The 27,173-nt window shown below is 65.1% G+C and overlaps 3 protein-coding genes across 13 annotated transcripts; 1 reads left to right on the forward strand and 2 right to left on the reverse strand.

The window, feature by feature from the left end:
• Positions 1 to 733: 733 nt before the first annotated feature.
• On the reverse strand, positions 734 to 8,732 carry MIDN (midnolin). 4 transcript variants are annotated; one of them, XM_074351325.1, is made up of 8 exons: positions 8,267 to 8,732; positions 7,141 to 7,228; positions 6,893 to 6,955; positions 4,765 to 4,893; positions 4,363 to 4,680; positions 4,027 to 4,171; positions 3,549 to 3,809; positions 734 to 2,802 (listed from the first exon to the last, which is right to left on the reverse strand). In XM_074351325.1, the coding sequence occupies exons 1-8, from the start codon at positions 8,497 to 8,499 to the stop codon at positions 2,525 to 2,527; spliced, it is 1,515 nt and encodes a 504-aa protein (XP_074207426.1). In that variant the 5' UTR covers positions 8,500 to 8,732; the 3' UTR covers positions 734 to 2,524. The 4 variants fall into 4 exon arrangements, with proteins under 4 accessions (XP_074207426.1, XP_074207425.1, XP_074207428.1 ...); XM_074351324.1 differs by having other exon boundaries at positions 4,027 to 4,174; XM_074351327.1 differs by lacking the exon at positions 4,765 to 4,893.
• Positions 8,733 to 13,351: 4,619 nt separating this feature from the next.
• ATP5F1D (ATP synthase F1 subunit delta) lies at positions 13,352 to 15,631 on the reverse strand. Its single transcript, XM_010966632.3, has 4 exons — positions 15,376 to 15,631; positions 14,711 to 14,864; positions 14,090 to 14,178; positions 13,352 to 13,946 (listed from the first exon to the last, which is right to left on the reverse strand). The coding sequence occupies exons 1-4, from the start codon at positions 15,514 to 15,516 to the stop codon at positions 13,824 to 13,826; spliced, it is 507 nt and encodes a 168-aa protein (XP_010964934.1). The 5' UTR covers positions 15,517 to 15,631; the 3' UTR covers positions 13,352 to 13,823.
• A 197-nt stretch (positions 15,632 to 15,828) lies between these two features.
• Positions 15,829 to 27,005, forward strand: CBARP (CACN subunit beta associated regulatory protein). 8 transcript variants are annotated; one of them, XM_074351321.1, is made up of 10 exons: positions 15,829 to 17,191; positions 20,006 to 20,119; positions 20,222 to 20,361; positions 20,639 to 20,703; positions 21,057 to 21,201; positions 21,389 to 21,560; positions 21,767 to 21,904; positions 22,337 to 22,547; positions 23,780 to 23,963; positions 24,899 to 27,005. In XM_074351321.1, the coding sequence occupies exons 2-10, from the start codon at positions 20,027 to 20,029 to the stop codon at positions 25,980 to 25,982; spliced, it is 2,232 nt and encodes a 743-aa protein (XP_074207422.1). In that variant the 5' UTR covers positions 15,829 to 17,191; positions 20,006 to 20,026; the 3' UTR covers positions 25,983 to 27,005. The 8 variants fall into 8 exon arrangements, with proteins under 8 accessions (XP_074207422.1, XP_074207417.1, XP_074207419.1 ...); XM_074351316.1 differs by having other exon boundaries at positions 15,829 to 17,187; XM_074351318.1 differs by having other exon boundaries at positions 15,829 to 17,145.
• Positions 27,006 to 27,173: the final 168 nt, after the last annotated feature.

Genomic DNA, 27,173 nt, shown 5'->3' on the forward strand with positions numbered 1-27,173 from the left:
GGCCTGGCCTGTCACAGGCCTGGAGGGCCTGACTGTAATGGTCAGGTCTGGGGAGCGCTGGATTGCAAGGCTGGACAGGCTGGAGAGAGTCCACCCAGGACAGGAGTGGAGCCAAACCTGGAGGCCCTGGGCGCCAGCCCCAGGCCTTGGCTTGATTCTGGGCGGGCGGCTCTGGAGGCCTACCGGCATCCCCCAGGGGTGGAGCTCAAGTCAGGGGTCCCCAGGCTGGCCCCTGCACGTGGGCAGGCGGATGGAACTGCTTCCTCCTTTCTGTGGCTGGGGAAACGGTGGCCCAGAGCCTGCGGCCAGGTCTCCCTGGAGACAGAGTCCGTGGGCTCCTCTTCAGCCCACTTTAGAGCCTAGAACCGAGAGGACGAACCAGGCGGGCAGCCCCGTGCCCACACCCTGCAGGACTTCCGGCCTTGGGTACCGGGAAGTGGCCGGCCCCTCCCTCCCCTGGCGGGCGGCTTCCTGCCCACCCTCACCCTAGGGCGCGGAGGGGGCGTGGGAACTGTTCCGGGACACAACCCTCCCTCTGCACCCCACCACGGGCTGGGGGCCCAGGGACCCAGGGACCCAGGGACGGACTTTCCACCTCCCACTCCCTGGGATGGGGGTGAGCCACCCCAGCACCCCACCTGGTCCTCCTGGGCAAGACCACCCCTTACCACACTCAAGAGACCCCTCAGTGACCCCCAAGACCACCCCGTCCCCCAGGCGAGTAGGCAGGATGTTCACTTGTTTCATTTTGTTTATTCCTTCAAATATTGGTGTTTGTGTAGGTTTTTTCTTTTCCAATTTAATGTTTTCATACAGGAAACTCCCTCAAGGTGCTGGGACGCCCCACTGCCCGACCCCCCAAGGGCATGTAATGCTTTCTTGTTGGGGGCCCTGGCGAGGGCAGAGGGGGGTGGGCGGTTCCTGCCTGGGGCCTCCACCCTCAGACCAGCGGAGGCACAGATGTTACTTAAAAATCTTAAAAAAAAAAAAAACAAACCATCAGAACACACATTAAATAGATATTCAAGACAGTGCGCTTCAAAAACAAACCTGCCCTTTTTTTCTTTTCTTTTTTTTTGGAAAATGAAAACAAACAAACGAATCATTGACCCCTACCCTCTGACCCCTCCCTGCCAACCCTCCCCCCCACAAAAAATGTACAGAGCTACAGTTAACACATGATGTTCACATCTGAAACCATTAACTTTAAACACGTAACGGGGTGGGGTGAGGACCTAGGGGTCACCTAGGGGGAAGGGGGGGCAGGCACAGGGTGAGGGGTGTTGCGCAGCACAGTTGGGTGGGGCCAGGACAAGACAGACAGGTGGGGGGAAAGGCCCAAACATCTCCATTATCAGTAAAAAATAAAAGTGAATGAAAAAACCCACCCCCATTGAAATGGCCCCAGTAGGGGGGTGTCTATCCCTCTGCCCTTGGGGGGTCCCCCGGGGCATGGGCATAAGTGGGGAGGGTCCAAATTAGACCAGCAGCGAACCCCCCCCAAGGGGGTTAATGCTACACAGCGTTGCCCCTACCGGGGGATTCACAGCTCAGCACCCCCTCCCCTCCCAGCTGCAGGAGGGCCCCCCCCACACACAGTCCACAGGCCCAGATCCCTCAGGTTGGGTGGGGAAGGAGGGCTGGGGGCATCTACCCTGCCCACCCTCCTCAGCCATTTCTCTCTCTACTTTTTCAAGAGATTCCCAACTACTATTGGCTCAGTCAGAAAATTAATCGTCTATAAATACCCCAAGCTCAGAAAAACGGGGTGGGGTGGGAGGGTGGCGTTGGAGGAAATCACACAGTGCGTGGATGGCAAAGGCTGGGGCGGGTCACTTCCCCTCCCTCCTTCCCTTTCCTTTCCCAGCAGGAAAGGGTACCCCACCCCAGCCAGCACCCCAAGGCAGGCTACGGCCAGCCTCTCCCCTGAAACAGCTTTTCTTTTCCAGGAAAAGGAAAATGGAAAAGGAGACCAGGAAGAGAAGAGAGGTACAGGTGTTGAAGGAGCAGTCCCAGCTGGTTGGGGCGCACCTGACCTCCCACGGCTCCCTGCTGTGTTGTTTTTTGAGCCAGAGTTTGCAGGGGGGGGCCCTCCTCTCTGTGGCCCCCTCCCCTGTCTGTAAAGTGCATAATGAGGCATCTACATTTTTGACTTAAACCTGAAAAGGGTGGGGAGGGCGGCAGAACGGAAGGGGGGGCGGCTTCCTCGTCTCCACTCTCAACCATCTGGAAAGACTGCTACATATTTGGAGCTCGGGAAGGGAAGGTGGGCGGGAGGAACCCGCGCGGGTCACAGATGAGGTTGGGAGAGGGAGGAAGGGGCGGGGAGTGTGAGCCGAACCAAGTGTGAGGCAGGAACCCAAGTCCGCAGAGAGTTCGTTCAGAGAGCTCAGAAAACCATGGTAGGAATTGAAATTTTAAAAACAACAAAAAAACCACCAGAAGGATGCTGGACTGGGAGGCCTGATCCTCCTGCGCGGGGCCACGCTCACGCCACCCTGGGCTGGGGCGAGGGGCAGGGTTCCTAGGCCACCACAAACTCTGATTTGATGTCAGGGTTCACTTCTGGCTTCCAGACCGAGTCCTCGAAGTCGAGGCCCAAGCCGGCCGCTTCAGTGGGGCCGCCGCCTCCCCCACCGCCGCTGCTGTCGCTGCGGCCGGCCTTGCGGCTGGGCGGCCAGTGGTAGGGGCCCCGGGCGTCTCGCCGGGCCTTTCTGCGGAGCCGTTTCTGCTGGAGCAGGAGCTGCAGGCGCTCCACCTTACAGCGCGTGGCGCGGTTTTCCGTCTGCCGCAGTCGGTCCCCTGTGGAGGAGACAGTGACCATGAATGACCCAGAGTGCCCCACTGGAGGCCAGGCCTCCCCAAACACCAGGAGCGCCTGCAGCTGTCCCCTGGGCAGCAGGCTCTGCACCCCCTTCCTGGGCACTCCCTCCAGCGACGGGGTCAGGATTGGCTACTGAATCTTCAGTGAATGGGGGTTGGGAGAGTTCACTAATTCTGGGGTAGTAGTTAATTAATTCCGCCTCTACTGCCCCCCGCTGTGAGCTCCCTGAGGGCAGGGCTGGGTGAGGATGGGCACTTGGAAGGCAGCTGTTATAGAAGTTAGCTGGAGCCCTGCGGGTATCTGTGTGGGAGGGGGGGACTTAGGTTTGTGTCCCCCTTTGGGACCTGGGCAGGGGGCCCACAACTCTAGATGCATCCGGAATAACCAGGTTGTGGGGGTTGGGGGACACAGGCTGGGAAGCCAACCCCCTCCTCGGCCTGACTGGGCCATTCACAGAAGCTCCACTCGCCATCTGGAAAAGGTGCCCAAGGGGGGTGAGGAGGAAGTGAGGATGGACACCCCCGGGAAGGGCACAAAGACACTGTGTGCCCCCAACACACACACTCCCTTCTCCATGCGCTCCTGCAAAGCGGGAGGAGCAGGGCCAGAGGCAGCTGGCGCATCCTCCCCCGCCCCCCGCCCCGCCATGGGCCCCAGGGGGCTCAGCTGCGCACAGAGGGGCCTTGAGCTACCAAAGTATGGGGGAGGCAGGGCGGACACTTACCAGGGGGCTTGCACAGGCGCGCCTGGTTCAGGGAGGCTGGGGCCGAGGCCGCCAGCTTCTCGCAGGAGGTAGTTTTGGGGGCGAGGTCCGGGGCGGGCGAGGCGGGTGTGCACTGGGCATGGCAGCGCAGCTGGGTCAGTGACGGGGGCATGCCCTGGTAGTGGCGTGTGGCACTCAGGAGGTCATTGAGGATCTGCAGGATGGTTCCGATGTCACGTCTCGGCCGCCCACTGCTGTCCTGGCAGTTGGGGTGCAGCGTGCCTGCAGAGGGGTGTGGATGAGTACCCAAGGGCTGAACATCTGGCCTGAAGTGCCCGGTTCCCAGGCTGAGACCCTGGGTGACATGGGTACTTGCACCCACATGTGCGGACATGTGGCCCGCTGGATGGCCATGCATGTGTGAGGAAATCCCAAGAGGACTTTTGAGAGTGTGTCCCATCCCCAGCGTGTGTGCATGTGACTGTTCCATGACACCTACCAGAGAAGGTCCCTGAGAAGACCCCTGGGGCGTGGTTTACGAAGCTCTCGATGACTGCGCCAGGTTTTCGGGAGCGGGAGGTGGGGCTGCTCCCAGGGGCGGATGAGGGGCTGGCACCAGCGCTGGCAGGGGGGGAACAGTCCATCTGCTGATGGCAGAAGGGGAGCTGTCAGCTTGGGGTGCAAGGAGAGCCCTAGGGTTCAGGGTCAGGGGATCACCCACCACTACAGCACCAACCGAGGGTACAAGGAGGACCCTTGATACAAAAGACACCTCTAGGGCTCTGAGCACCTACCCTCCCACCATCCAGGGAGAGCCCGCCTTCCCTAGACTTACCTCCGGGCAGGTGGTGGAGGCCGAGTGGGAGCGGAAAGAGCCAGCTGTGACAGGTGAGGACGAGGTGGGGGCAGGGCTGGTGGGCACTGGGGGGACACGGGCGGCGCTGGACACTGGCCGGCAGGGAGAAGACACAGGGGCGGTGGTCATGCTGGGGTCCCCCCGGGCAGCAGCAGCAGCGGCGGCAGCGGCGGCCAGCACGTGGCGGTGCTGCAGTGGGGCGTGCTGGGCTGCGAGCTGCAGCTGGACGAACATCATGTGGTCACCCACGCGCAGAGCCAGGGTCAGCGGCGAGCGGCCCGACAAGAAGTCACTGACCTGCAGAGAGCGGCCCGTCAGCCCCAGGGCCCTGGCCTGCGGTGCTCCCAGCCCGGCCCAGCCCAGCCCCCCACGCCGCGTGACCTGGGGCCTCTCGCCGCCCCTCTCTGGGCTCTGGGGTCCCTGTCGGTGCCACGGATGCTTAAATAAAATGAATCGGTATTTCCGGAAGCCGCCTCCGCCAGCCTGGCCCGGCCCGGGCGCCGCTGGGGGCTGTGGGGGGACAGAGGCGGATCAGAGGGGGGCCTGGCCCACCCTGGCCAGCTTGGTTCTTTCAAGGGGAAACTGAGGCCAGAGGAGGCGGGGCCCAGCCCGAGGTCAGTACTGTCACATAGCCCTCACTTCGCACCTTTTCCCCACCCTTAGGTTCTCCAATTGGTTCAGGATTGAATACTGGAGATCTACCTCAGGCCCCTTCCCAGCTAAGCCACTGAGGCATCGAGTGCGAGTGGGTGGAATTCCTGGACAAATTCTTGTCCTAACCTTTGCTTTCTCAAGATAAATATTTATCTGTCCTGGGCGGGGCAGAGGCTGAAGGGGAGGCGTCACTGCTGCAGGCGGGGGCCATGACCGGTTCCCTGGGGCCTGAGTCCCCCAGGGCCTCAACACCACCCACACAAACATGAACCTCAAATCTGGCACCCCCTCCACAGCGAGGGAGTGGTGCATCTGACCCCCATCCCCACTGGACCCACCCTCTGGGGCCTGGCCAGGGCCGTGCTCTCCCCCAGGGGCCGGGATGTTGGGGGGGGTGGTTTCTGAGAAGTGACACAGGCCGGGATGACTCAGAACCACCTCCTCCCTGCTCTCTGCTGGCAGCGGCTGGCGTAACCTTCTCTGCTCGGGGGCCGTGGGGAGGAGGCAAGGAGGCGGGTAGTGTGCATCCCTGTCTGCCTGAGCCCCCCCCCCAGCCCCAGAAACATACTTCACAGGAAGGGCCTGGGGTGGCTTCCCAAGAGCAGCTGGGGTGTCTCCCCCGCTCCACCCTGCAACTTCCTCCCCCGGGGAGGCGAATGGGCAGTGTGACTCGGTGCCAGGCGGGGAAGCAGTTCTGGGAGCCCAGTCACTCCGCCAGCGCCTCCCCATCACCCTCCTGACGCAGGCACCCTGGGCGGATGTGAACCAAACACGCCCCAGGGGCCCCCTGCCAACCACAGCCCCCCCCACAACAGGAGCCCAGTTCACATCTGCCCTAGGAAATCACAGGCAGCCCCCACCGGGTCCTGGAACCCTGGCTCTTCCCCCTACCCTACAGCCCTTCCTGATGGCAGACCACCCAGCTCCTGGCCCCTCCTCCTCCGCGGCTAGCCAGTTGGTGAGGGCAGGATGCTACAGGTCGGGGAGGGGGCGAGGGCCCCGGAGCAGGAGGAAGGGAAGCGGCTGAGCAGGTTCCTGCGGCCGGGGGCCAGCCCAGCCCAGCCCAGCCCAGCCGAGGAGGCCAGGGACATGCCACCCCCACCCTGGCAGCAGGCGGATGGCTGAGGCCTGTGTCACCCTCCTGGGAGGAGGACTCCGCTGCCAGAAAAATGAGGAAAGGAGAAGGAAAGGGGAAAAAAAAAGGCTGCAACAAAACCGGGAACCAAGTGTGGGCCAGCCCCAGCCTTCCTCATCTCCCTCCCGGACGCTTACTAAATATTTTCCTAACATCCTGTCTGAGCAGTGCTGGTTCCCCCCCACCCCGCCTCCGGCTGGGCGCCCCTGCCCCCCCCTTTTGGGGCAGAGAACAAAGGCCAAGAGAAGGAGGGGGAGGGGTGACTCTCCACCCCTCACAACGGGGTCACGGAAGGAGTGTCACCCAGGCTGGTACCTCCTCCCCAGGTTAAAAAGGTTGCTCTGGGGAAACCACAGTGGCTGGGCGGGTGGGGGGACTTCTTGGCGGGACTAGTGGGTCTGGGGACACAGGCCTGGGTGTGGGAATAGAGTGGGAGCGTGGGCCAAGGTCACCCTGCAGGCAGGCTTGTGAAAGCTCGGCCCCCTCCCCCATGGCAGCCGCCGTGGGAGAGAAGGCTCTCAAGGTCAGGTGGTGAGTGCTAGGGGGGAGGAGGAAGAGGAAGCTGGGTGACCAGGCCAAGCTGGCATGAAGGCGGGGCGGCGAGTCCCCTCCCCTCCCCACAGGCCTCCTGGGAGCACAAACAAGCCTCAGGCTCTCCGAGGTGGCCGGCCACTGGGCCTGCTGCCCCCACAGGCTAGAAAGGGCTGGCACGGATCTTACCTGTGTCTCTGTCAAGCTTTCCAAGGCCTGCATCACAGACTGTTCCGGCCTGGAGGCCTGGGACTACAAAGAGAGGAAAAGGAGACCCTGAGGGTGGGCCCAGCACCGAGGCTGGGAGGGCCAAGCTTGCTGGGTGGGGTGGGCTGCCCTGAGGTGAAGGGGTCCAGGGTGTGATGGGGACTGTTCTCACAGGAGAGGGGGGCTGACTGTCAGTATGGGACCTCAGGGCACGGCGCCCCAGCATTTACCATGAGGCCCGCCTCCACGGTGGGCACGAGTGTCAGCCTGCTGCCGTCCCCCACGCCAAACTCCTGCAGCTTCCCCGAACTGAGCCGGCTAAAGAGGGAGGAAGGAAGAGGGTGAGGCCACACAGAGACGAGGCAGGAACTCGGAAGCTGAGGCCGCTGGGAGGGTTGTGATTGTAGGGGACAAGGCAGGAGTCCCTCGCACCCCCACCCCTTCCTGGCCTCCAGATCCAAGGCCATGTCTGTGTGGTGGGGGGTTGAGGTGAGATCCCAGGAGCCCCATCCTGTTAGTTCAGACACCTTCTCCCAAGGAATCCCGACTCTGGACTGAGGCACTCCCTGTGCACCTCAGCCACTTTATCACCATCCAGGCCCAGAGCGCCCCTTGGCACCCTCCCTCTACCCAAGGACTGCCCCCCTGTAATTCAACCACCCGGGCCTGGGCTGTCCCTGTTGGCCAAGCTCTTAGCCTTCGGAGACTTTGCGGGGCGAGCTCCCCTCCTCCCTTCCTCCTTGGCGCAGGCCGCCGCCGCTGCCGCCGCTCAAACAAAGGAGACCCTCCCCCTCTCGCCCCTCCCCCACCGGGGCCCCTCCGCTGGGGATGGACACTGCGTGTCCCCGGAGGCCCGCGGAGGGAGGGCTCCCAGGCCTGGAGGCGATTTAAATGGCAGGGGGAGGGGGGAATGCGGGGAGCGGTCGGTGGAGAGAACAAAGCGGGGCAGAGAGACGCAAGAGGGGGGGAGAAACAGCCAGACGCAGAGGGGGCCGCCGGGCAGATGCGGAAGGCGGCGGGAACGCAGGCAGAGGAGGCGGCGGCCGCGTCCCCCACCCCCGCAGCTGGGACCCCCGCGCCGCCCTGGATTTCTGCCTTTCTGTGGGGGACGCCGCCTAAGCCCGGCCCGAGGCGCCCTCGCAGCCGCCTTTGTGCAACGACCCCGGGCGGGGGAGGGGGCCGAGGCAGGCGGGGCCGAGCAGAGGGCGCCCGAGAGCGCGCGGCGCGCCCCCGCCCCCCGTCTGGCCGCCCCCTTCCTTCCCCGAGCGGCGCGCTCTTTGTTCCCGCCCCGGGGCCGGGGCCCGAGGGGGCGGTGGGCCAAGGGGGTCGCGGGGGCTGGGGGCGCGCGGTACCTACGTGTCTTTGTGGAGCAGCGCCAGACGCTCTTTGGGCACTTTGAGGCGCTGGGACAGCCGCTTGCGCAGTCCCTCCACTGTCTCGTCGTGGGGTACCGACAGCTCATAGCGGGTGCCCGTCGTACTGTGGATGGCCAGGCTCATGGGCGCCGTCTCGGCTGCCGGGCCCAGCTCGCAGGCGCCGCCGGGGGCCGCGCGCCGGCAGCTCCGGGCGCCGCCGGGCTGCGGCTCCATCCCCGGCCCGCGCTGGGGGGCTGGGGTCCGCGGGGCGCCGCCAATTCTCGCCGCGCCTCCGGGCAGGGTGGGGGGCTCCCCACACCAGGGTCCTCGAGGTCCCTGGGGGCTGGGGCGTGTGTCCCCTTGGAGATAGTCCTAGGAGCGGAAAGCAAATCAGGAATCAAAAATCCAAGTGGCGCTCCGAGGTCGCGTCGGTCCGTTGGGGCGCCTTCCTGGGTGGGTACTGCACTCGCGGCTCGTTTCAAGGCCGGCGGGCTCAGGGAAGGTTCCCGGAGGAGGGTGCGCCGCTGGGGCGGCCGCTCTCGAGGCCGTCTGCCGCTCGGGCCGCGCTTCACCGCGCGTCCCCTCCCTTAGCAACAGCCGCCGCCGCCGCCGGAGGATCTGGGGGTGAAAGTAACAAGAAAAAAAAGTTATAATGTATCAACGTTCCGAGGGGCGGGGCTTCCGCCCCCTCCCATTCACTACTTACTCCGGCGGCCCGCGCAGGCCAATCAACGCTTGCTGAACGCCCGGTCGGCCACGCGGGCCGGCCAATGAGAGCCGCCGCGGTGCCGCCCCACGTGGCCGCGCGGGCCCACCTCTCGCCCCACCCCCGGCCCGGTGGCCAAGCGAAGCACGGCGGGGGCGGGGCTGGCGCCGCTCCGGCCCGCCCCCGCGCCCCCCAACCCGCCGCAACCATTCATAAGGCCGGAGCTGCAACAAAGGGCGGGCGGCCAGGCCCGAGGGGCGTGAGGACCCCTCTTGGGGCGACGCGTCGTAGGGGAAGCCGGCAGCCCAGGTCGGAGGAACAGGAAGCCGGGGCTTTCCCCCGCGCCCGTCTGGGAAGCCGCCGCGAGTGGACGCAGGAGGCGATTCCTGCGCCTCGTGGCCGGGTAGCTCGCGGGAGGGTCGGCTGGGGGCGCCCCCCACCCGTGAGGCGAGAAGCACCGGCGAGGGGTGGGGTTGCGGGCGGGGCCTGCACCACGGTGACGTGGCTGGTGCCGGAGGGCCCCTCCCGCGCCGGTGCCACCTCGCGTCCCACCCCCGTTCCGCGGGCCGGGCCCGCTTCCCGAGTCGCGCCCGCCCGAGCCGTGACGTGAGGTGGCGTCCCCGGCTGCGCCCGCGCTTGGCGCTCGGGGCTGCGGTGAGTCAGCAGCACTGGCGCGCCCTCTGCCGGCCCCGCCCGGGATCGCTGCTCGGAGACCCGAGGAGGGGGCGCCGAGGCCCGCGGGGCAGGCGGCAGGCCAACGGGACTGGGGGCGTTGGGGGAGCCTACCTAGGAGCGGAAGGTTCCCAGTCAGGAGAGTAAGGCCGCAGAGCCCGGAAAACTGATGTGGGAACGGCAACTAGCTCAAGGTCACTCGAGGGGAGGGGGGAGTGCCGGGGGGGCGGGGCGGGGGCAGAGGTCCCGCCCGGGCCGTGCTGGCTGCACCGAGTCCATTCCATTACACATCCCAAGGGGCTTCCCAGAACTGGAGACACCCTGAACTCTGCCTGCCCGAAGAACCAAGAAAAGTGGGGCACCCTTAAGGGACTAGAGTTGGAACCCCACATCCTCGGCCCGCGAGGTCCCGCCCCCACACTCACCAGGAGCGGCCAGCCCGAGGTCCCATTAGTCCAGAGTGTACCCACGTACGGGATGAATACGCGGTGGCAGAGCCGGTCTGGGGCCGAGCAGGCGGCCCCTGAGCCTTTATCCGCGCCGCCTTCCCTCGGGGTGGAGTTTGGGTGGCCAGGAGGCGGGGGACCAGCCGGGCGGTGACGCAGGCCGGCCCCCGCCCCTGCCTGCTGGCCAGGGCCCTAGGGCGCCGACCGTCCTGTGCCACCCGCCCCCTAAGCCTCCCGCCCTGGAAGCGAGGGGGAGGGGCGCTCCTTGAATGCTACCAACCGGGGTCGCAGTCGGGCCCTGCAGACGACTCAGGCGCATCCGCACTCCAGCCCACTGGAAGGGGTTTCAGGGTGCACAGCTGGATTCCTTGCCCTGCCCCCTTTCCTGCCGCCCCAGACCAGTGCTTCCGCCTGGGGGCTCCAGAGTAGGAGAGCGGGAAGGGGGGCCTGAGTCAGCGGCCACGGTCCAGGAAAACAGGCCCGAGTCACCTGCCTGTAGTGGGGGTGTCCAGCCGGCTGCCGGGAGCCCGGCTTCTCGCATCCCTTAGCAGTGACCTCAGAGGGCATTTATGGAGCGATTCACCAGCGCCAGGCCTGCCTTGTGCGTCCAGTCACCACCAGCTGGGCTCTTGCGACCCCTGGGGGACACTGGCTTTTGTGAGCCTCAGTTTCTCCAGGGTGGCAGTGGAACGAAATGAGAATATAGCAGGTCTCACTCTGGAGCCTAGGGACATGGGGCCCTCACCTAGACCCTGTAACATTGCCATCACCCCAACAAGTGGACTCACATGCTGGTACCCAACCCTCGGGATAGGTGTAATCACTCAACCCATTTTACAGGTGAGGAAACTGAGGACACACAGCCAGTAACAAGCAGAAGCCTGGCAGGTCCTCAGGTGGCCTTGTGTAGGGGGCTTTCTAAAAGGATGACCCTGGATGAGGGTAGGCCTCTCTTGGTCCTCCTTCCCACTCTGTCCAGGACGGGACCCCAGGCCACTCCTGTCCACTTATCTGGTGTCTCCCTTTATCTGACCTGACCACCTCCACCCCCACCCTCACCCTGGGTGCCCCTCCCAGGGCTGTGTTGCTTTCCAGGTCTCCATCATGCTCCCACCCAATGCTCCTGCAGTCTCTGGTCCCCCAACCTGGTCACAGGCACACCCAGACACTCCCAGCCCCACAACGTCAGGGCTGGGCCCAAGGGAGGGGCTGTCAGAACCCTTGGGAGGGGGTCATGGGGTTGAGGGGTGGACAGCAGCTGGCCAGAGGAAGATAACAGTGCTCCAAGGAAGAGCAACAATCAGCACAAAGCACTGGCGGCTGGAGTGAGTGCCCCCAGAGTGCATGTGGGGCTGAGCTGAAGGGCTGCGGGCCAGGTTGGCTTGGCTTGCAAAGAGCACACAGAGGTCGTGCAGGGAGACACGGGCTCTGAAGCCGGAGCATCTCAACGTTGGAGGGCTCAGGAGAGTGGCCAGGTGGCAGACCAGGTGGGACCCACAGATGGGCAGGTAGTGCTGGGTGGGGGCTTTGATTCCGGGGAGTGGGTTTAAGATCTCATTGGACCTGGTTCCTCTGGGGACTAAAAACTGGGCTGTCCTCCTGGAATGTAGCCGCTGACGGTCACACACATGGAGGGCCAACCTCAGATCAGCCTGCCTCCCTGCCTTTCCCACTTAGCATCCTTGTGCCACGGTGGCAGGTCCCAGGATGTGAGCGCACCCCCTCCTGGGAGGGACATGAACCCTTGGGCGCCACAAGGCCCGAGGCCTCCCCTCTTGGAAGGGGTCATGACCCTCTGGTTCCTGGCCCTGGCCCTGTGACCTGTCCCACCCCAGGATGCAGCCCAGCCAGCACAAGCTGTTCCTGCAGCCCAGCAGGTGCAAGTGTCCCCAGGCTGGGCTCCAAGGCTGCCACATTCCCCAGGGGCCTGCGCCATGCTGGGGGGTCCTAGCTGCATCTGGTTGTGTCGCACAGCCAGGGGCTGAGGCCTCAGGGGGTGGGGGTGCTAGCAGGGTCCCTGGTGTGGGGCCGCCGGTCCGGTGGATTAGTGAAGGTCTCCTCCCACAGGCCCCCACCAACCCCCAGCCATGTCTCTGGTCTTATTTATAGACCAGATAAGGAGACAGGCCAGGAACTCCAGGACCTGGGCTCTAAAGCCAGGAGACGGAGAGGGGTGGGGTTGCACTTGTGACCCCCAAAGCTGTCACAGCTGTCACACCTGTCTGAGCTGGGGGTTTCTGGGATAGAGGGAGCTGGCTACTCCAGCCTCACCTGCCCAAAAAGTAACAAGACTTGGATGGATGTCCCCCATGCTGCAAGCTTGCCTAGAGCCTCCCATGTTCACATCTCCCCCATGTCGAGCCTTAGAGACAACCTGGGAACAGTCACTTGCACGGGACTGTGACACACAACCAGCCTGTCTGTGCTGATGACAAGCCCTGGAGTGGCCTCCCCATCACCTTCTGGCTGCCAGTGACACACAGGGAGGCCCAAGCTCACCTACACTCACCCCGCTGGAATCCCCTGCCAGCTCTGCTCAGCCCAGGACCAGGGAGCAGGGTGAGGAGACCCCTGCCTGCCACCCGGAGCTAGCGCCTAGGCCACCCCACCCAGGTCAGAAGAGGGAGTTACTGGTTGAAAAAGATGGGGCAGCCCTGAAGCTTCAAGGTACCAGGCTGGCCCCTGCCTGGTCACTCCACCCATCTGGGGCAGGCCCATGGGCCTGGGTGCCATGGAGGTGCCAACACCACCAGGGACTGGGCGCCCAGCCAGCTGGGGCCACCCACAGGCCAGGCAAGCACAGGGCAGTGCCTCCGTGGGAGCAGGCAGGACCCACCTCTTCCCAGCGCAGCTGGGGCAGGGCTGAGGAGCTGGCGGGGCAGACATCACAGCCCAGAACTGGAGCCCAGCAGAGCCCTGTCTGTCCAGCAGCCCGAGCCCAGTCCAGAAGCAGCGGCCACACCCCTGCCTGCTGTCCCCAGCCCTGGCTAATGACCTTTGCCCGTCCCCACCCTCCTGGGGTGAGGGCCAGCACCCAGCCCACAACCCAGCCTGGCTTCATGAGCTCTGTCCCCTGCACCCCTCAACACTCCAGCTTACTGCAGACAGCCAGGATGTCTCAGGTCACAGCCTCCTGACCCAAGAAAGGCAATGGCTGGCATTTACTGCCCCACCTCACTCGGTAGACACAGAGAGCTGGGGCAGAGACCAGGCTGGGTCCCGAGCCTGCTGCCCCAAGCAGGACAAAGCCAGTATACACAAGTTGGCTCCCAGATCTTTAATGAGGGCCTTGGGAGGGGGCAGGCTGTCTGGGCGAGAAGGCTGGGAGCAGAGCTCTCTGCAGCAGGCTCGGCAGGGGAGTGGTGGGCAGCACATCAGGTCCAGGGGATCTTGGGAGGTGGGACAAGAGCCCCCAGAGTGACAATACCCACCACGGACAGGGCGAGTGTCTGAACTCGCCCCGCCCCACCAAGTTGGCCAGAGTTGCTGAGGGCTTGTTCCTGAGGTTTATTTAGCAGGAGGGGACAAAGCCCTGCAGGATGCCCTGGACAGAAGCTGGCCCTATGCTGCCACCTGGCGGCTTCCCAGCAAGGACCGCTTCCCCTAGGGAAGTAGTGCTCTAGGGGCTGTCTGGCCCGCTTCACTCAGCCTCCTGCCCCCCAAGTCAGCCTGGACCACGGGAGCTGCCTCCGCTGCCTGGGCCTCCGCCACAGCCAACACGGGGCAGGCCCCGCCTACTCCAGGGCCTTCACCAGGGCCTCGCTGGCCTCGATGCGGATCTGGATCTCGGCCCTCGTGGCCTCATCTGCCGCCCCCAACAGCTCCGACTGCGCCTTCTCCAGGTTCGCCTTGGCCGCCTGCAGGGGGTGGGTGGCGGGTGAGGACTAAGCCTGGGCCCCAGCCCGACACCGGCCCCACATGCTAGTTCCCTCCCTGCAGCCAGGGAGTTCTCCACCAGCTTCGACCAGCTCTGTGCCTCGACATCCCCTGGGGCACTCACCCCCAGGTCCAGCATGTCCAGTGTCACAGCTTCTTCAGCCAGTAACTGCACCGAGGAATCAGCATTCACTGTGACAGAACCGCTGCTCACTGCGGAGGGGAAGGGGGAGTGAGAGCTCTATGTCCAGGCATGGGGGACACAGGCAGCCCGAGCCCCTACTGGGTTGGGAGGGTGAGCCCACAGCCTGGCTCCAAGGTCCAAAGGCTCAAGCACACAAGTAGATAGGTGACCACCAGGTGCACCCCCTGGAGGCTGGACATGGGGGCAAAGACCCCTCCCTCTGCCCACCAGCCCATGGGCTGAACCAAGGTCGGGGAAAAGCAGAACTGAGTTCAAGTCTCAGTTGTGGTGCTGGGAAAGAACCACGCTGCTGGATGACTTTCTTAGAATGGAGGATCCTTCCTCCTCCAAAGGGCCCCCTCCAGGCCACATTTTCACTTCTCTTCCCAGCACCTGTCAGCATGGGTCCCCCTCCCCTGACCAGTTCGACCCCTAACCACAGCCAGTCCAAAGCTGGGAAGCACTATGCCCTTTCTTACTCAGTCAACTGAAATGGGGACTTGTCTGCTGGGACCGGTGTCCTCTGCCCAGCCTCTTTCCTCTGCCCTCCACTCAACTCACCAAAGTATTTGGAAGTGGTACCGTCTTCAGCATGGACCACAACCAGCCCCGGCCGCAGGACCTGCAGGGTGGGCACATGGGCTGCCAGAATGCCGAAGGCTCCCGTCTGCGTGGGCACGTCCACCTGCCGGACGTTGGCACCGTTGAAGAACACCTAGAGAAAGCGTGATGAACGGGTTGCTTCAGGCCAGTACCACGGAACCAGCATTTAGTCTCCCCTGCCATTAAACATCTACGTCAGAGCTGAAAGCTGATGAGGGACCCAGAGGCAGCTGCACTGGGACCAATGCTTCGGTGGGGTCCTCGAGCAAGGCTGCAGTGCCTTCGTCTACAAGAGAACGAAATCAAGCCACCATTCCTCCCGTAAGGAAACGCCGTTATGGCACAGCCACTGCAGGAGGGAGCATGCAGGAGGCGCATAACTCGGAAGGGGTACCGGGGACTCCGGTCTGAATCACGTGGCGTTAGGGCGCATGCTGGGCGCAGATCGGAATGAGGGGCTGAGGGACGGCGACCACGGGAGTTGGGGGCTCGGATCCCGGACCAGACGGGATAGGGGCGCGGGACTGGAATGCAGGTCGCCGACCTGGAGACTGGGGGCTCGGATCCCGGACCACACGGGACAGGGGCGCGGGTGCGGGGCCCGAGCCCGCGGACGTCCGAACCTGCGTGGGTGAGGCGAAGGTGAAGGACATCTGTCCCGGGCCAGCGACGGGGGCCGGGGCGGTGGCAGCCTCGGCGTAAGCGCGGGCCTGGCGCACGAGGCGGGCCAAGCCTGGGCGGCGGAGCAGCGCGGCAGGCAGCATGGCGGCAGGCGTACCGCGGTCGGCGGACGGCGGACGGCGGGGTGGAGGCTAGCGGACTCCGGCTGGACGCAAACGGCCTGGAGGGCGAGGAGGACGACGCGCGAGGACTTCTGGGATAAGAATTCAAGTAGGGCGCACGCGCGAACTACGACTCCCGGCGGGCTGCGCGCGATGTTGATGACGACGCACCGCCAGGGCGCGCGGCATCCTGGGGGTTGTAGTTTCCTTCCGACCCGAGCTCCCAGCCCGATGGTCAGTTATACGGTACTGCATGGAGAGGACCAGAAGTCTGCGTGAAGAGACACTTGAGTTGAATACAAGGTTTTGGGGACGCTCATTGGATGTCAGGCGCTGGAGAGATACCAGGGAAATATCAAGATTCCTGATACAGCTTGGGGTGGTGGGGGCGTTTAACAGACACTCAAAATAATGAATATGTCTTATAGTATGTCAGGAAGTAACAAACACAAACAAGAAAACAGTAGGGGTTCCGGAGTGCGCCGGCTGTAGGAAGTGCAGGCGTCCCGGCAACAGCATCCCAGGCGGAGGGTCTAGCGCGGGCAAGCGTTCAGCCGTGTGGGAAACGCTTGGCTGCAACTCCCGTTGACGTCGGCAGGGGGCGAACCGCTCCCGGAGATGCTCTCCGCCTGGCCCCTCCCGACCGGCCACCGCTTCCGCGCGCTGCTGACGTAGGGGCGCTTGCGCGGGCGGCCTGGGGCTCAGCGGACGTCACCGCAGCCCGCGCAGCCTCTCTCGCGGCGCTGACGTCACCGCCCCGCCCCCGCGTTTCTGCAGGTCTGCGCCCCGGGCCGGGCCCCAGCCCCCAGCCTGGATTCTGGGACAACGCAGAGTCCGGCTCAACCCACGTAGGGCCCACACCAGGAAGGGACTTGGCTGAGGACGGTACGGGGAAGGGTGTCACACCTGGGCGTTTGGCTCTGCAGGTGCTGTGGCCGAAAGAGGCTCCTACAGGGAAGCCTCGCGCCCAGACCCCCGCCCCCTCTCCGGGCCAGCGCTCAGGGGCACTCGGGGCGTCAGTCCCAGTTCCGTGGGCATCCTGGCTGTAGGCGAGTGTGTGCAGAGGAAAGCGCCTCTCACATTTGTAGGGGTGCGCCCTGTGCACGGCCACGACCTCTCACGGAGCGCCAGAGCCTATATATGGAGGCCTATTCCAAAAGACTCCTCAAACCAATCCACTCGGCTCATCTCTAATCCTCACTCCATGGTGGCCCAGGGGTAGGGGCGCTACCCACCCGTTTCTCAGGTCCCAAACATGGGGTTATACTGGAATTCTACAGTGGATCCATCCACAAGGCTCGTCCACCCAGTTCAGCCACTGCAGCGACTCTTCCTGGCTTGGATGGCCCCAGGCTCCTCCCTTGATGCTTTCTCCACACACAGCGAGAGGGACCGTGTCATTCCGCTGCTGGGAACCACAAGATGGCTTCCCCATTCCCTCCAACACAGTTTCGGACCTCGGACTTTGCACATGCATTTTCCACTGGCCATCCTGAGTGCCTGTCCGTTTGACTGCCCCTTGCCCTCCTTCAGCAGGGTCATCCTTTCATCCACTGGACACGCACGATCCCTCCAGTGTGCCGGCCCTGTGCTATGACCAGGGACCGAGCTGTAAGAGAACTCCTGCCCTGTCACCATGGAGTGGGGAGAGGCGTGAGTAAGGACACAACACGGGGTCTTGGAGAAAAGCAAAGTACAACAGGGGGATGGAGGAAGTGTGGGATGGGAGCTGCTTTGTGGGGCCAAGAGGAGATGAAGAATTTGCCACTGGGAAAGAGGTGACGGAAGCGAGGGAGGGACTCTTGCCACTGAGTGAGGAAAGCCCTGCAGGCCCAGCCCCTCCAAGTGCAAAGGCCCTGAGGTTGGACTGGGCTTTCCGCTTTCACTGGAGGAGAAAGGGGTGCCATTTTGCTATGTTGAGCACAGGACTAGACAGGCTGGGCTGGGACCCAGACAAGGTTGGTGGCAGCTTGGTGGCCTTCACGTCTAGAAGGATTTGGCACGATTGCCCGAGAAGGAGCAGCTTTGGAATTGACCAGGCATGGGGTTTCTGAAGGGGTAGATCTGAGGTCACCCGGCGCTGGGCAGGCCCTGGTGGCACTGAGCATAGGTTGCGTTCATTATCTTTGCTCATCCTAACAAGGGCTCCTGGTGATCCCTGACAGTGCCGGAGCCCCTGGGCTGTGCATCCTGCAGACTCCCAAGTTGGGGGAAGTGATGGAAGGGGAGTTTATGCACCCCAGGATTCCGGGCTGCGGGGAGTCGTGAGCCCCAGGACCAACACCACTTTGGTTTTCTTTCCTTGGGGATCCTGGGAAGGGTCGGGGAGTCGTGAAGGGGGGACCGGAGGCGGAGATTCAGCTGCCTCGGGAGAGGGCGGCTCCGCGTGGGGAGGGGGCGCCCGGGAGCGCAGGCTCCGCCCCCCGCCCCCGCCGGAAGGGAAGGGGAGGCGGTGGCTGGCGCGGAGCTAGTCAGACGCGGCGGCGAAAGCGGTGGGGGCGGCCGGCCGGGGACCGGGCGGCACCGGGCGACACCGAGCGGGTCGGAGCGGGCTTGCGGCCAACGCGATCACGTGTGCGGCCCCTCCTCTGGCGCCTGCCTCCCCCGTGCGCCGCGCTCTTCATTCATAAATTCTCCGCCTGCTCCGCGGCTACCGGGCGCCGGAGCCAGCCGGGAGCGCCGCGCAGCCGCCCGCCCGCCGCCCATGGGCCGCGCGCCCCGGCGCTGAGGTAGGCGCGCGGGCCTGGGGCTGCACCGGGGCGGGCGGGGGACAGGCTGAGGCCGCGCGGCCCGCCCTGGCTCGAGACCACCGGTCCCTTCCCGCGAGGCGGCGAGGCCAGAGGCAGGGAGCGGAGGAGCCGGGGCCAGGGTGAGGGGTCAGTCGACGGGGCTCTGCACCCTCCCTTCGGCAGCCCGGAGAGGGACCCTTGCCCACGCCTTCCCCAGCCTCAGTTTCCCGCTGTGAGATTTGCCAAGGGCCATGGCGTTTGCGCTTCTTGGCTTAACACGAGATTGAGAAGTGCCTGGAGTCGGTTCCCTGCATCTCGCCGCTTGCCATCCCCGTCCCTAGGGCCGGTTGAGGGCGCGGGGGTGGGAGCGGAGGCAAGCCCGATCGGGAGCCAAGGCCCGGCGGGACTTTAGGGGCTGGACCCTCCGCCCTAGGCTGCCGTCCCCGCCTACCCCCGCTTCCCCCTCGGCCTCCTGCCATCTTTCCTGATCTCCTGTCATCGTCCCTGTGCCTCTGCCCCCTCCCCCTCCAGCGTGAACTCATTTCCCGACCTACATATAGGTGCCCCCTCCCCCAAGGATGCAGGGGAGTCGCGGCCAGCCTCTGACCCAGAGTGCTGAGGACACCTGGCTTTCGCCGGTACCCTCCCCTCCTCTGGGCCTCAGTTTCCCCTCCGCTGTCAAGTGGGGGTAAAGCCCCAAAAGGTTGGGGACGCCGGAACCTGTGTACGGGCTTTCCCTTTCCTGCGGGGAAGGGCCACTCGCCGTGTCCGCTCAGGGCTGCCGGTCATCCCGGCCCCAGACTCGGTTCCCTGAGATTCCATAGTGCAGCCACCGGTCCTTCCCGCAGGAAGGAGCTGTGTGCTGGGGAGGGCGGTCAGGTGCAATGTCCAGGCAGTCCCCTTCCCGAGCACGGAGACCCTCCCAGCCTCGGTGCCTCCACGCCAGGCAGACGTGGAGACTGGCCAGCTGGGGCTGGGAGGGGTGCGGCGGGGGCGCGTGGTCGGGCTGGGCACCGGCGGGCGGCGGCAGCAGCCATCTTGCCGCCCGGGGCTGGCTTCAGCCTCCCCTGCAGGAGGCCTCCCTCCCCCGCGCCCCCTCCCCTCCTCGTGCTCCCTGGCAACCCGCTCCCCTCCACCAGCTCGGCCTGCTCGCTCAGTCGCCATGGGAACCAGATTCTTGAGGGCTGGGAACAGATGCGCCTTCTTTGGCCTTTTCATTCCCCCCCACCACTCTGCAGAGGGGAACTTTTACCTCTGAGTGTCGTGACCTAGGAGTCCCCGTGGTCGGCTCTTCTCCCCCCTCCCCGGGGCTGGATAGCCCAAGGGATGACCCGAGTCCCCGTTATTATTGCAACCAGTCCCCTAGGACCCAGGCAGCCCCTCCCGCGCCCCTGATGGGGCAGGCAGGGCCCCTGGAGCCTGGCGGGAGTGGGCTGATAGCCTCAGTTTCCCCATTCCTGGCAGAGGTGCTCCCCCTTTCCTGGGCAGGGCTCCCTGCCCAGCGCCACCTTGCCTGGCCGGCCCCACCGGCTGGGGAAGCTGTCGATATGCACACGCCTCCCCTTTTCGGAGATGGGGACAGAGAGGTCCCGGGCACTGATCTGAGCCAGGTGCTGGCTGCCTCGGGGCTCCCCCCCTCACCTCTCTGTGGGTCACTGCCCTGTGTGGACCCCTGCTCCTACTCCCAGGGAGGTGGGAAGGGGGACCAAGGAGCTCCAGCTGAGCAGGCCCTACCCCCCTAGGCCCCTCCTCCTAGCCTCAAAATGCAGCCTACAGCCACCATGGCCACAGCCGTCACCACCCCTGCCACTGTCGCCCTGACCACAACGTGGGACAACGTCACGGGCCGCCCCACGGTGAGTGAGGTGGGGAGGTTGGGGAGGACTGGTGGGGCGGGGCCACCAGTCCACACCCACCGGCCCTGACACAGCTCCCCCCAACTGCTGACCCTCCTGCAGACTGAGCCGGACCCCATACTGGACAACTCTGTGCTGCTGGTGGTGGTGATGGCACTTTTCGTTGGGGGCACGCTCGTGGTGCTGTCAGGCGTGCTGCTGCTCTGCAGGCGCTGCTGGGAGGTCCACCGGCGCCTCCACAGGTGCGCAGCCCCAACCGCCCCCACCAGGGAGCAGGGACAGGTCAGCACGAGAGCCTGTCTGGGGTGCAGGTTGTGTCCACCAGCCAGAGTCCTGGGCCTGCTTTTAGTGTCGTTTCCCCAGCGTGTGCTCACACAGGGCCCATGGAACACGGCAGTCCAAAGATCCAGGCTCCTGTGAGCCTGGGACACTGCCCTTGGGCATAAGCCCTGCAGGGACCTGTGGGCAGTACTGTCTGGGCCCTCCAGCCCACTGTGCTCCTCAACTGTCCCTCCCCAGAGCCCCAGAAGAAGCAGAGAAGACCACTACCACCTATCTGGACAGCGGCACACACCCAGCCCCAGGTGAGGGGCCGGCCAGGTCCCGAGCCCCACCCATCTGCCCACCCTCCCGTCTGCCCCCCGGCTGCCCCCCTCGGGCCGCCTGACCATCTGTGTCTGTCTGTCTCCCCCACCAGACTGGGCGCAGCTCGCTTCCGACTCATCTCTGTTTCCTTAAGCCCACGCGTAGGTGCCCGCAGGCGCATGCTGAGTGAGTGAGTGTGTGAGCGGCTGAGCGAGTGCCCGTCCACCCCCGCCCTGTCCCGGGCGGTCAGTCGGGCCCTCCGCGCTCCCTTCCGGACCCGCCCCACCCAGTGGCCCGCCTGGCACCCAGCACGGCCCACTTGGGGCCCACCCTCTCTTGGCTCTCCTCGCAGACCCCGACTTCAGGGGGGAGGACCCTGAGGGCCAGGATGCTGAGACCGAGCGCTTCCTGTCCACCGGCTCCACTGGCCGCCGGGTGTCCTTCAACGAGGCAGCCCTATTTGAGCAGAGCCGGAAGGCGAGGGACAAGGGCCGCAGGTATGGAGGCTGGGCAGCGGGGGAGCGGGCTGGCCTCCCTTGTTGCCCTGCTCTCCCCTACACCTGGCAGGGTGACAGCGGTCCCAGAGAGGATGGCAGGGTGTGGGCTGGGGACCTGGCTCCCCCTAAGTGGAGCTGCACGTTGAGGGGGCAGCCCGCTGGTGACAGGCAGGCATGCTGGGCGCAGGTACACCCTGACGGAGGGGGACTTTCATCACTTGAAGAACGCCCGCCTCACACACCTGCACCTGCCGCCCCTCAAGATTGTCACCATCCATGAGTGTGACTCAGGCGAGGCCAGTGCCACCACCACACCGCACCCCACTGCAGCCCCCAAGGCCAGCTTTGCCATATTCCAGGTGAGGGGGGGGTGGCGGCTGGCCCAGGACTCCAGGCAGGACCCCACCCTCACTGCCTTCCCCGCCCTCCAGCTGGGCCCCTCATCTCAGGATGGGGAGCGGGCCGGCTGGGTACACTGTGGGTGGCAGGCCCAGCACACCCTCTCAGCCACCTGTGCTCTTTGACCTGTCACTGCTTCCTCCCCCATCCCGGCTCTGTCCCACAGCCCCCGGGGAAGGCCCTCACTGGCCGCTCCGTGGGCCCCAGCTCCGCCCTGCCAGGTGACCCTTACAATTCGGCCGTGGGCCCTGCCGACTTCGAGATCAGCCCCTCGGCATCCAGTGACTCTGGGGAAGGCACCTCGGTGAGGCCCCTGTGTAGGCACCCCTGCCCCATCCCAGGAAGAGTTATTCTGTGGCCCCCCACCCACCATGGCCCTCCTGGCCCCTGCACTCAGGAGGGAGAGAGGCTGCTGGTGCACGCATGCCTGGGGCAGGGTGGCAGCTGCAGGTGGGGGTGGCGGGGTTCAGGCCCCATCTCGGGCAGTGGGCCAGGAACCCCAGATGCTCACCCTCCGACCCCCTCTGTTCAGGGCTGGGAGAACAGAGCTGGCCAGTGACTGGCTGAGCCCCTGGGGAGCCTCTCAGGCAGGGTCTCAGTGGGAAGGAGGCCCCAGCCCCTGGGCTTAGCATGGCTCCTACTCCCCGAGAGTCCCCGGCTCTTCCTCAGCACAAATGCAGGGCTGTGGACCAGGCCAGGAGTCTGCGTGTCTGAAAGAATCTCTCTTTCCTCACAGTTGGACGCGGCTGTCAGGAGTGCCAAGCCTGGGGGCCCCGGGGTGGCAGCAGGACCGGGGGAGGCGGGCCCCGGCTCTGGGGCGGGCCCTGTCCTGCAGTTCTTCACCCGCCTGAGGCGCCACGCCAGCCTGGATGGGGCCAGCCCCTACTTCAAGGTCAAGAAGTGGAAGCTGGAGCCCAGCCAGCGGGCGTCCAGTCTGGACACGAGAGGTGAGCTGTGGCCCCTGGCAGGGAGCAAGGCCCAGAGGCTGCCGTGGAGCAGGAGACTCTGCGCCCAGGGCAGGGTCCCCATGCCCCACCCCGCTGGCCGGCCTCACCCACTTGCCACCAGGCATTTTGCCCAAGGTCTTGGAGCTGGTCAGGAGGAGGACCCATGGCTGCATGCTGTTCCCCAGTAAAACGAAAGGCTTTTCGGTCCAGAACACGGATTGGTGAACTTTTCCCATGAGGCACCAGATGGTTGGTTTTGGCTTTGGAGTCAGTCCGTCTGCTGTTGCACGAAAGCAGCCCTGGATAACGTGTAAATGAGGATGGTTTGTGCCAATAAAACTTTATTTATAACAGGTGGTGGGTCTCCAATCCTGCAGACCCCTGGTCACATGGGGCACTGGATACAGGGCTTCTAAACTCTCCACCCAAGGACCCTGCGTGGGGAGTGGGCACTGACAGTGGGAACCAACTCTGCTAAAGGGAGCTCAGTGGGGCCAGGCCACTGGGACACCTGCTGCCCAGTGGAGGAGGTGGCAGGTCCCGGTGCCAGGAGAGGCAGAGAGAGGGGACAGGCAGTGTTGGAGATGAGGGAAGGTGCATGGCCAGTGACAGTGAGCCCCCTTGTCAGGGCCTGGCTCCAGCTGGCACAGGGGCAGGAGGGGTGAGTTCTGGCAGAGGTGCCGCTGGCCTGGGAGGGGAGGGCCTATCCCACTGCCCTGCTGGGAGCCCAGATGGAGCCTGTGATTCCTGATGGTGATTACAGTCAAATGTAAAAGCACCCAGAACCTGTTTGCTGGGTGAGTCTCATCCCTACCCCGAGGCCTTCCCAGCGAGGCCTCTTGTCATGGGAGGATCCTGGCACCTGGCCAGGGGGCCCACCGGCCAGGCTGGGGCTGGAGCTGGCAGGAAAGGGCTTTACCTCTCTCCCCTCAGCTGTCCCTCACTCACCCAAGCCTTCGGCCTTCTGCACTCCAGCTGGGCTGTGTCTGCTGCTGGGTATGTGTCCGGTACAAGTCCTTGCTCTGGCCACACCCATCTGCTGGGACCACTTGGGGCAATGCTGCCACCTTGGCAGCTCAACCCACACCTAGCCTGGCCCTTCTGCCCTCTGTGCCTTGATTCCCCAGGGTGCACACTCACCTGGCCTAGGCTGGGGTCTGCTGGCTTGGGGGTGAGAGTGGGCCCAGGGCTGGGAGGGGCCCAGGCAGGCTGCCGTGCCTTCCTCTGCACAGGCTCCCCAAAGAGGCACCACTTCCAGCGGCAGCGGGCAGCCAGCGAGAGCATGGAACAGGAGGAGGGGGATGCCCCCCAGGTGGACTACATCCAGTACATTGCCAGCGCTGGCGACGCAGTGGCCTTCCCGCAGCCCCGCCCCTTTCTGGCCAGCCCCACCAGCCCGCCCCCCCCTCTCGGCAGGTATTTTTCAGTAGATAGAGGTGCCAGGGGTGGACCTGTGGGCCCCTGCCCCACCCCTTCGGACAGGCGGTCGTGTCCCTCTGGCTCCACCGTCCCTCCCGGAGGCTGCCTGGCTGGGGCCACCTCTCCAGCACCGACCAGAGGGAAGCAGGGGGAGACTGGGTAAGGGTAGAGGGGCGGGCAGGGCCCCAGGTTCCCAAGACAGGATGCCTGCTCAATCAGGGATGCTGTGGGTGGATGTCTGCACAGGTATTGCCACTTCCTGCTGGTGCCCACGGCCTGAAGGGCCCTGCCCGCCTGCCCGTGCTCCTGAGGACTAGATGGCCCCTACTCAGAAACTTGTGACCACTTCTGCCAGCAATCTCCCTCCCCCTGCCCAAGGGCAACTGTCCTGAAGCTCTGGGCCCATGGCAGTGGGATAGGCAACAGGATCCAGGGAGCAGGGCACTTCCCTGTCCCGGGAGTTAACACTTTTTGTTTATTCTCCTTGTTCCTTAACAAATCTACCTTGGGAGGTGAGGCTGCATACCCAGACTCACCCAGGGGGAGGGGCTGAGCTGGACTCTACTCCTCCCATCCATCCCCAGCCGCCCCTTGCTACAATAAGTTGTCAGGAAGAAGGCATCTCCCAAGGCGAGGCTTAAGCTCTTTCTGGTCAAGGGGCCAACCACCAGCAGTGCCAGCAGATGCCTGGGTCAGATATTCCAAGAGAAGCCCCCATTCAGCAGCTGCCAGGAAGGCTCTGGGTTTACCCAAAAGGCAGTCCCTGCAAAGTAGACAGGCAGGCAGCATTTAAAAAGTTCATCTTCCACAGGGCCTGGCCAAGCCTGTAGGGTTCCTACCCATGCCCATCCTCTCAGACCCAGAGGCAGGGTGGCCGGGGAGGGGTCGGGGGGGCCTTCACAGCCTTCTGACAGCTGCTTCCTGGTTTGCAGGCTAGAAGCAGCCGACGAGGTGGGCGCCTTGGGAGGATCGAGCCCTGATTCCCCCCCGGAGCGCAGCGGCAGCAAGGGGCCTGAGCAGGAGCAGCAGCATCAAGAGTCAGACAGCGAGCGGGATGCAGGGCCAGAGCAGGCCCAGACCATCTACCGTGACATCTGGAGCCTGCGCGCCTCGCTCGAGCTGCATGCTGCCAACGCCTCCGACCACAGCAGCAGCGGCAACGACCGCGACTCGGTGCGCAGCGGCGACAGCTCGGGTTCAGGCTCTGGAGGCACTGCACCCGCCTTCCCGCCGCCCTCGCCGCCGCCCACACCGCGTACGGCCGACAGCGAGGTGGGTGGGCCACGCAAGCTGCTGCAGATGGACAGCGGCTACGCCAGCATTGAGGGCCGCGGCGCGGGCGAGGACGGGCTGCCCAGCGGGCCTGAGAAGCTCTCCTCCTTCACGAGCATGGGCCGTGAGTTTACGGTGAGCAGCAGCTTTGAGGGGCCCATCGAGCCCGCGGCCGAGGCGCCCTCCCGGCCCCGCAGCCCCCGTGCCTGGCCCCGCCGCGCCCCGCGCCGCGACTACAGCATTGACGAGAAGACGGACGCGCTGTTCCACGAGTTCCTGCGCCACGACCCGTACTTCGACGATGCCCCGTCCGCCGCCACTCGCCACCGTGCACGCGCGCACCCGCACCCCCACGCACGCAAGCAGTGGCAGCAGCGTGGCCGGCAGCACAGCGACCCTGGCGCGCGGGCTGCGCCCTCCGCCCCACCCACGGCCCCACCCGGCAACGCCCGACCCGTGCGTGCGCCCCTGCGCCGGGGAGACAGCGTCGACTGCCCGCCCGACGGCCGCGCGGGTGATGACCCGGCGGTCCCCGCTGTCCCCGCCATCCCCGTCATCGAGGAGGAGCCCGGCGGTGGCTGCCCGGGCTCCGGCCTGTGTGCCGGACCCCCAGGGGCACTACTGGACAAGCTGGCGGCCAGCCTCGACGACAGACTCTTCCCTCCCCGCCTGGCCGAGCCCGTTGCCGTGGCTCCCGCGCTGGCTGCAGCTGTGCCCACGTCCCCCGACCACAGCCCGGTCTAAGCCTGCGCCCCACGCCCACTTCACCTTGTTCGTCGCCGGCGGGGGCCTCCACGCCTCGGCGCCGGACGCCCCGGCGCGCATGCCCCGGGACAGAGGGCCTCGAGCGCACGCTAAGTGCCCCAGGCGCCCCGCACCGCCCCAAAGTGCGCACGCACACGATCCCTTCCAGGCACTTCGCTGGGTCCCCGCAGAATCGCAAGGCCAAGAGGACCCTGACTCGACTAGAGGGAGTGTGGTGGATTCTCATCTTCGGGCTCCTGAGGACGACGTCCAGCTTCCGCCGGCGCAGACAGCAGCGGGGTGGTGACCGGAAAAATCGGGCGCACCGCATCGTGTCTGGGGCACACAGCGGCGGGAAGCGCAGGCACAGGGGCTGCATCCTGGAGGGGCGACGAGTTCCGACTGCGCGAGACGCATGCACAGAGTGCCCCTCACAGGCCCAGTTGAGCCTCGAGATGCGTCGGGTCTGCACGCGCCGAGGGCTCCGCGCCAGGGCACCTGCGCTGAGGATGCCGGGGCTGGGACCGCGGGGCGCTGAGGATCCATGTAGAGTGCGCCAGCAGGACCGGGAGGCTGGCCGAGGCCGCGGCCGCCGACCTCCCAAAGCGGAAGCCGTTTACCTCACCGCGGCGTGTGCTCGCGGCAGTCCGTGTCCCCTTTGAGCAATAACTGCACCTGCCGCTGCCGCTGCCAGCCCTGAACACCTCCCGCAGCCCTCCTCCCAGTGTCTGCGCCCCTACGCTCACCTCTGCATGTTGAGCGGGCTGCACGCCCAGTAACCGCACCGTCCACAGAGCTGCCAGGACTCACCAGTGTTTGAGACATAAAACCCAAACGGTCAGGTTTCAAGTTTCCCAAGCTTTATTTATTGCCAAAAGTTGGGGCAGCCCTCGCCAGCGGCCGGCCGAGTTGCCCCGCCCCGCCCCGCCCCGCCCCTCCCTTGGAAGCTTCGTGCCGTGTACTATCCAGTGATGGAGTTTCTTGTGTTTTGTTTTCTGGTTGATTATAAATATTTACTGCATACTCTCGCTTGCTCTGGGTTTTCTCCGGGGACCCAGGAGCACAGAGGCCTTGGAGGGAAGGGGGTCAGGGCACCCCTGAACACTGCACTGTGGAGCCATGGGCCCTGGGCTGAGCAAAGGCCGGCCTGTTGTGATTTGGGGAGGCCGAGTCACCACTGAGAGCAGAGAT

This window comes from Camelus bactrianus, chromosome 22 (genome assembly GCF_048773025.1).
Source record: "Camelus bactrianus isolate YW-2024 breed Bactrian camel chromosome 22, ASM4877302v1, whole genome shotgun sequence".
Classification (NCBI taxonomy): domain Eukaryota; kingdom Metazoa; phylum Chordata; class Mammalia; order Artiodactyla; family Camelidae; genus Camelus; species Camelus bactrianus.

Excerpts from the sequence above, each read along its gene's own strand:
- MIDN (XM_074351324.1), bottom strand. The coding sequence starts at position 8,499 with ATGGAGCCGCAGCCCGGCGGCGCCCGGAGCTGCCGGCGCGCGGCCCCC. Across the intron at positions 4,894-6,892 it reads AAAGCTTGACAGAGACACAG|CCCCCAGCGGCGCCCGGGCC; the intron begins GTAAGATCCGTG and ends GTCCCCCCACAG. Across the intron at positions 2,803-3,548 it reads GCGCCTGTGCAAGCCCCCTG|GGGACCGACTGCGGCAGACG; the intron begins GTAAGTGTCCGC and ends TCTCCTCCACAG.
- ATP5F1D (XM_010966632.3), bottom strand. The coding sequence starts at position 15,516 with ATGCTGCCTGCCGCGCTGCTCCGCCGCCCAGGCTTGGCCCGCCTCGTG. Across the intron at positions 14,179-14,710 it reads TACCACTTCCAAATACTTTG|TGAGCAGCGGTTCTGTCACA; the intron begins GTGAGTTGAGTG and ends TCCCCTCCGCAG. Across the intron at positions 13,947-14,089 it reads TGGACATGCTGGACCTGGGG|GCGGCCAAGGCGAACCTGGA; the intron begins GTGAGTGCCCCA and ends CACCCCCTGCAG.
- CBARP (XM_074351316.1), top strand. The coding sequence starts at position 17,128 with ATGACCAGGGACCGAGCTGTAAGAGAACTCCTGCCCTGTCACCATGGA. Across the intron at positions 21,561-21,766 it reads CCAGCTTTGCCATATTCCAG|CCCCCGGGGAAGGCCCTCAC; the intron begins GTGAGGGGGGGG and ends TCTGTCCCACAG. Across the intron at positions 22,548-23,779 it reads GTCCAGTCTGGACACGAGAG|GCTCCCCAAAGAGGCACCAC; the intron begins GTGAGCTGTGGC and ends TCCTCTGCACAG.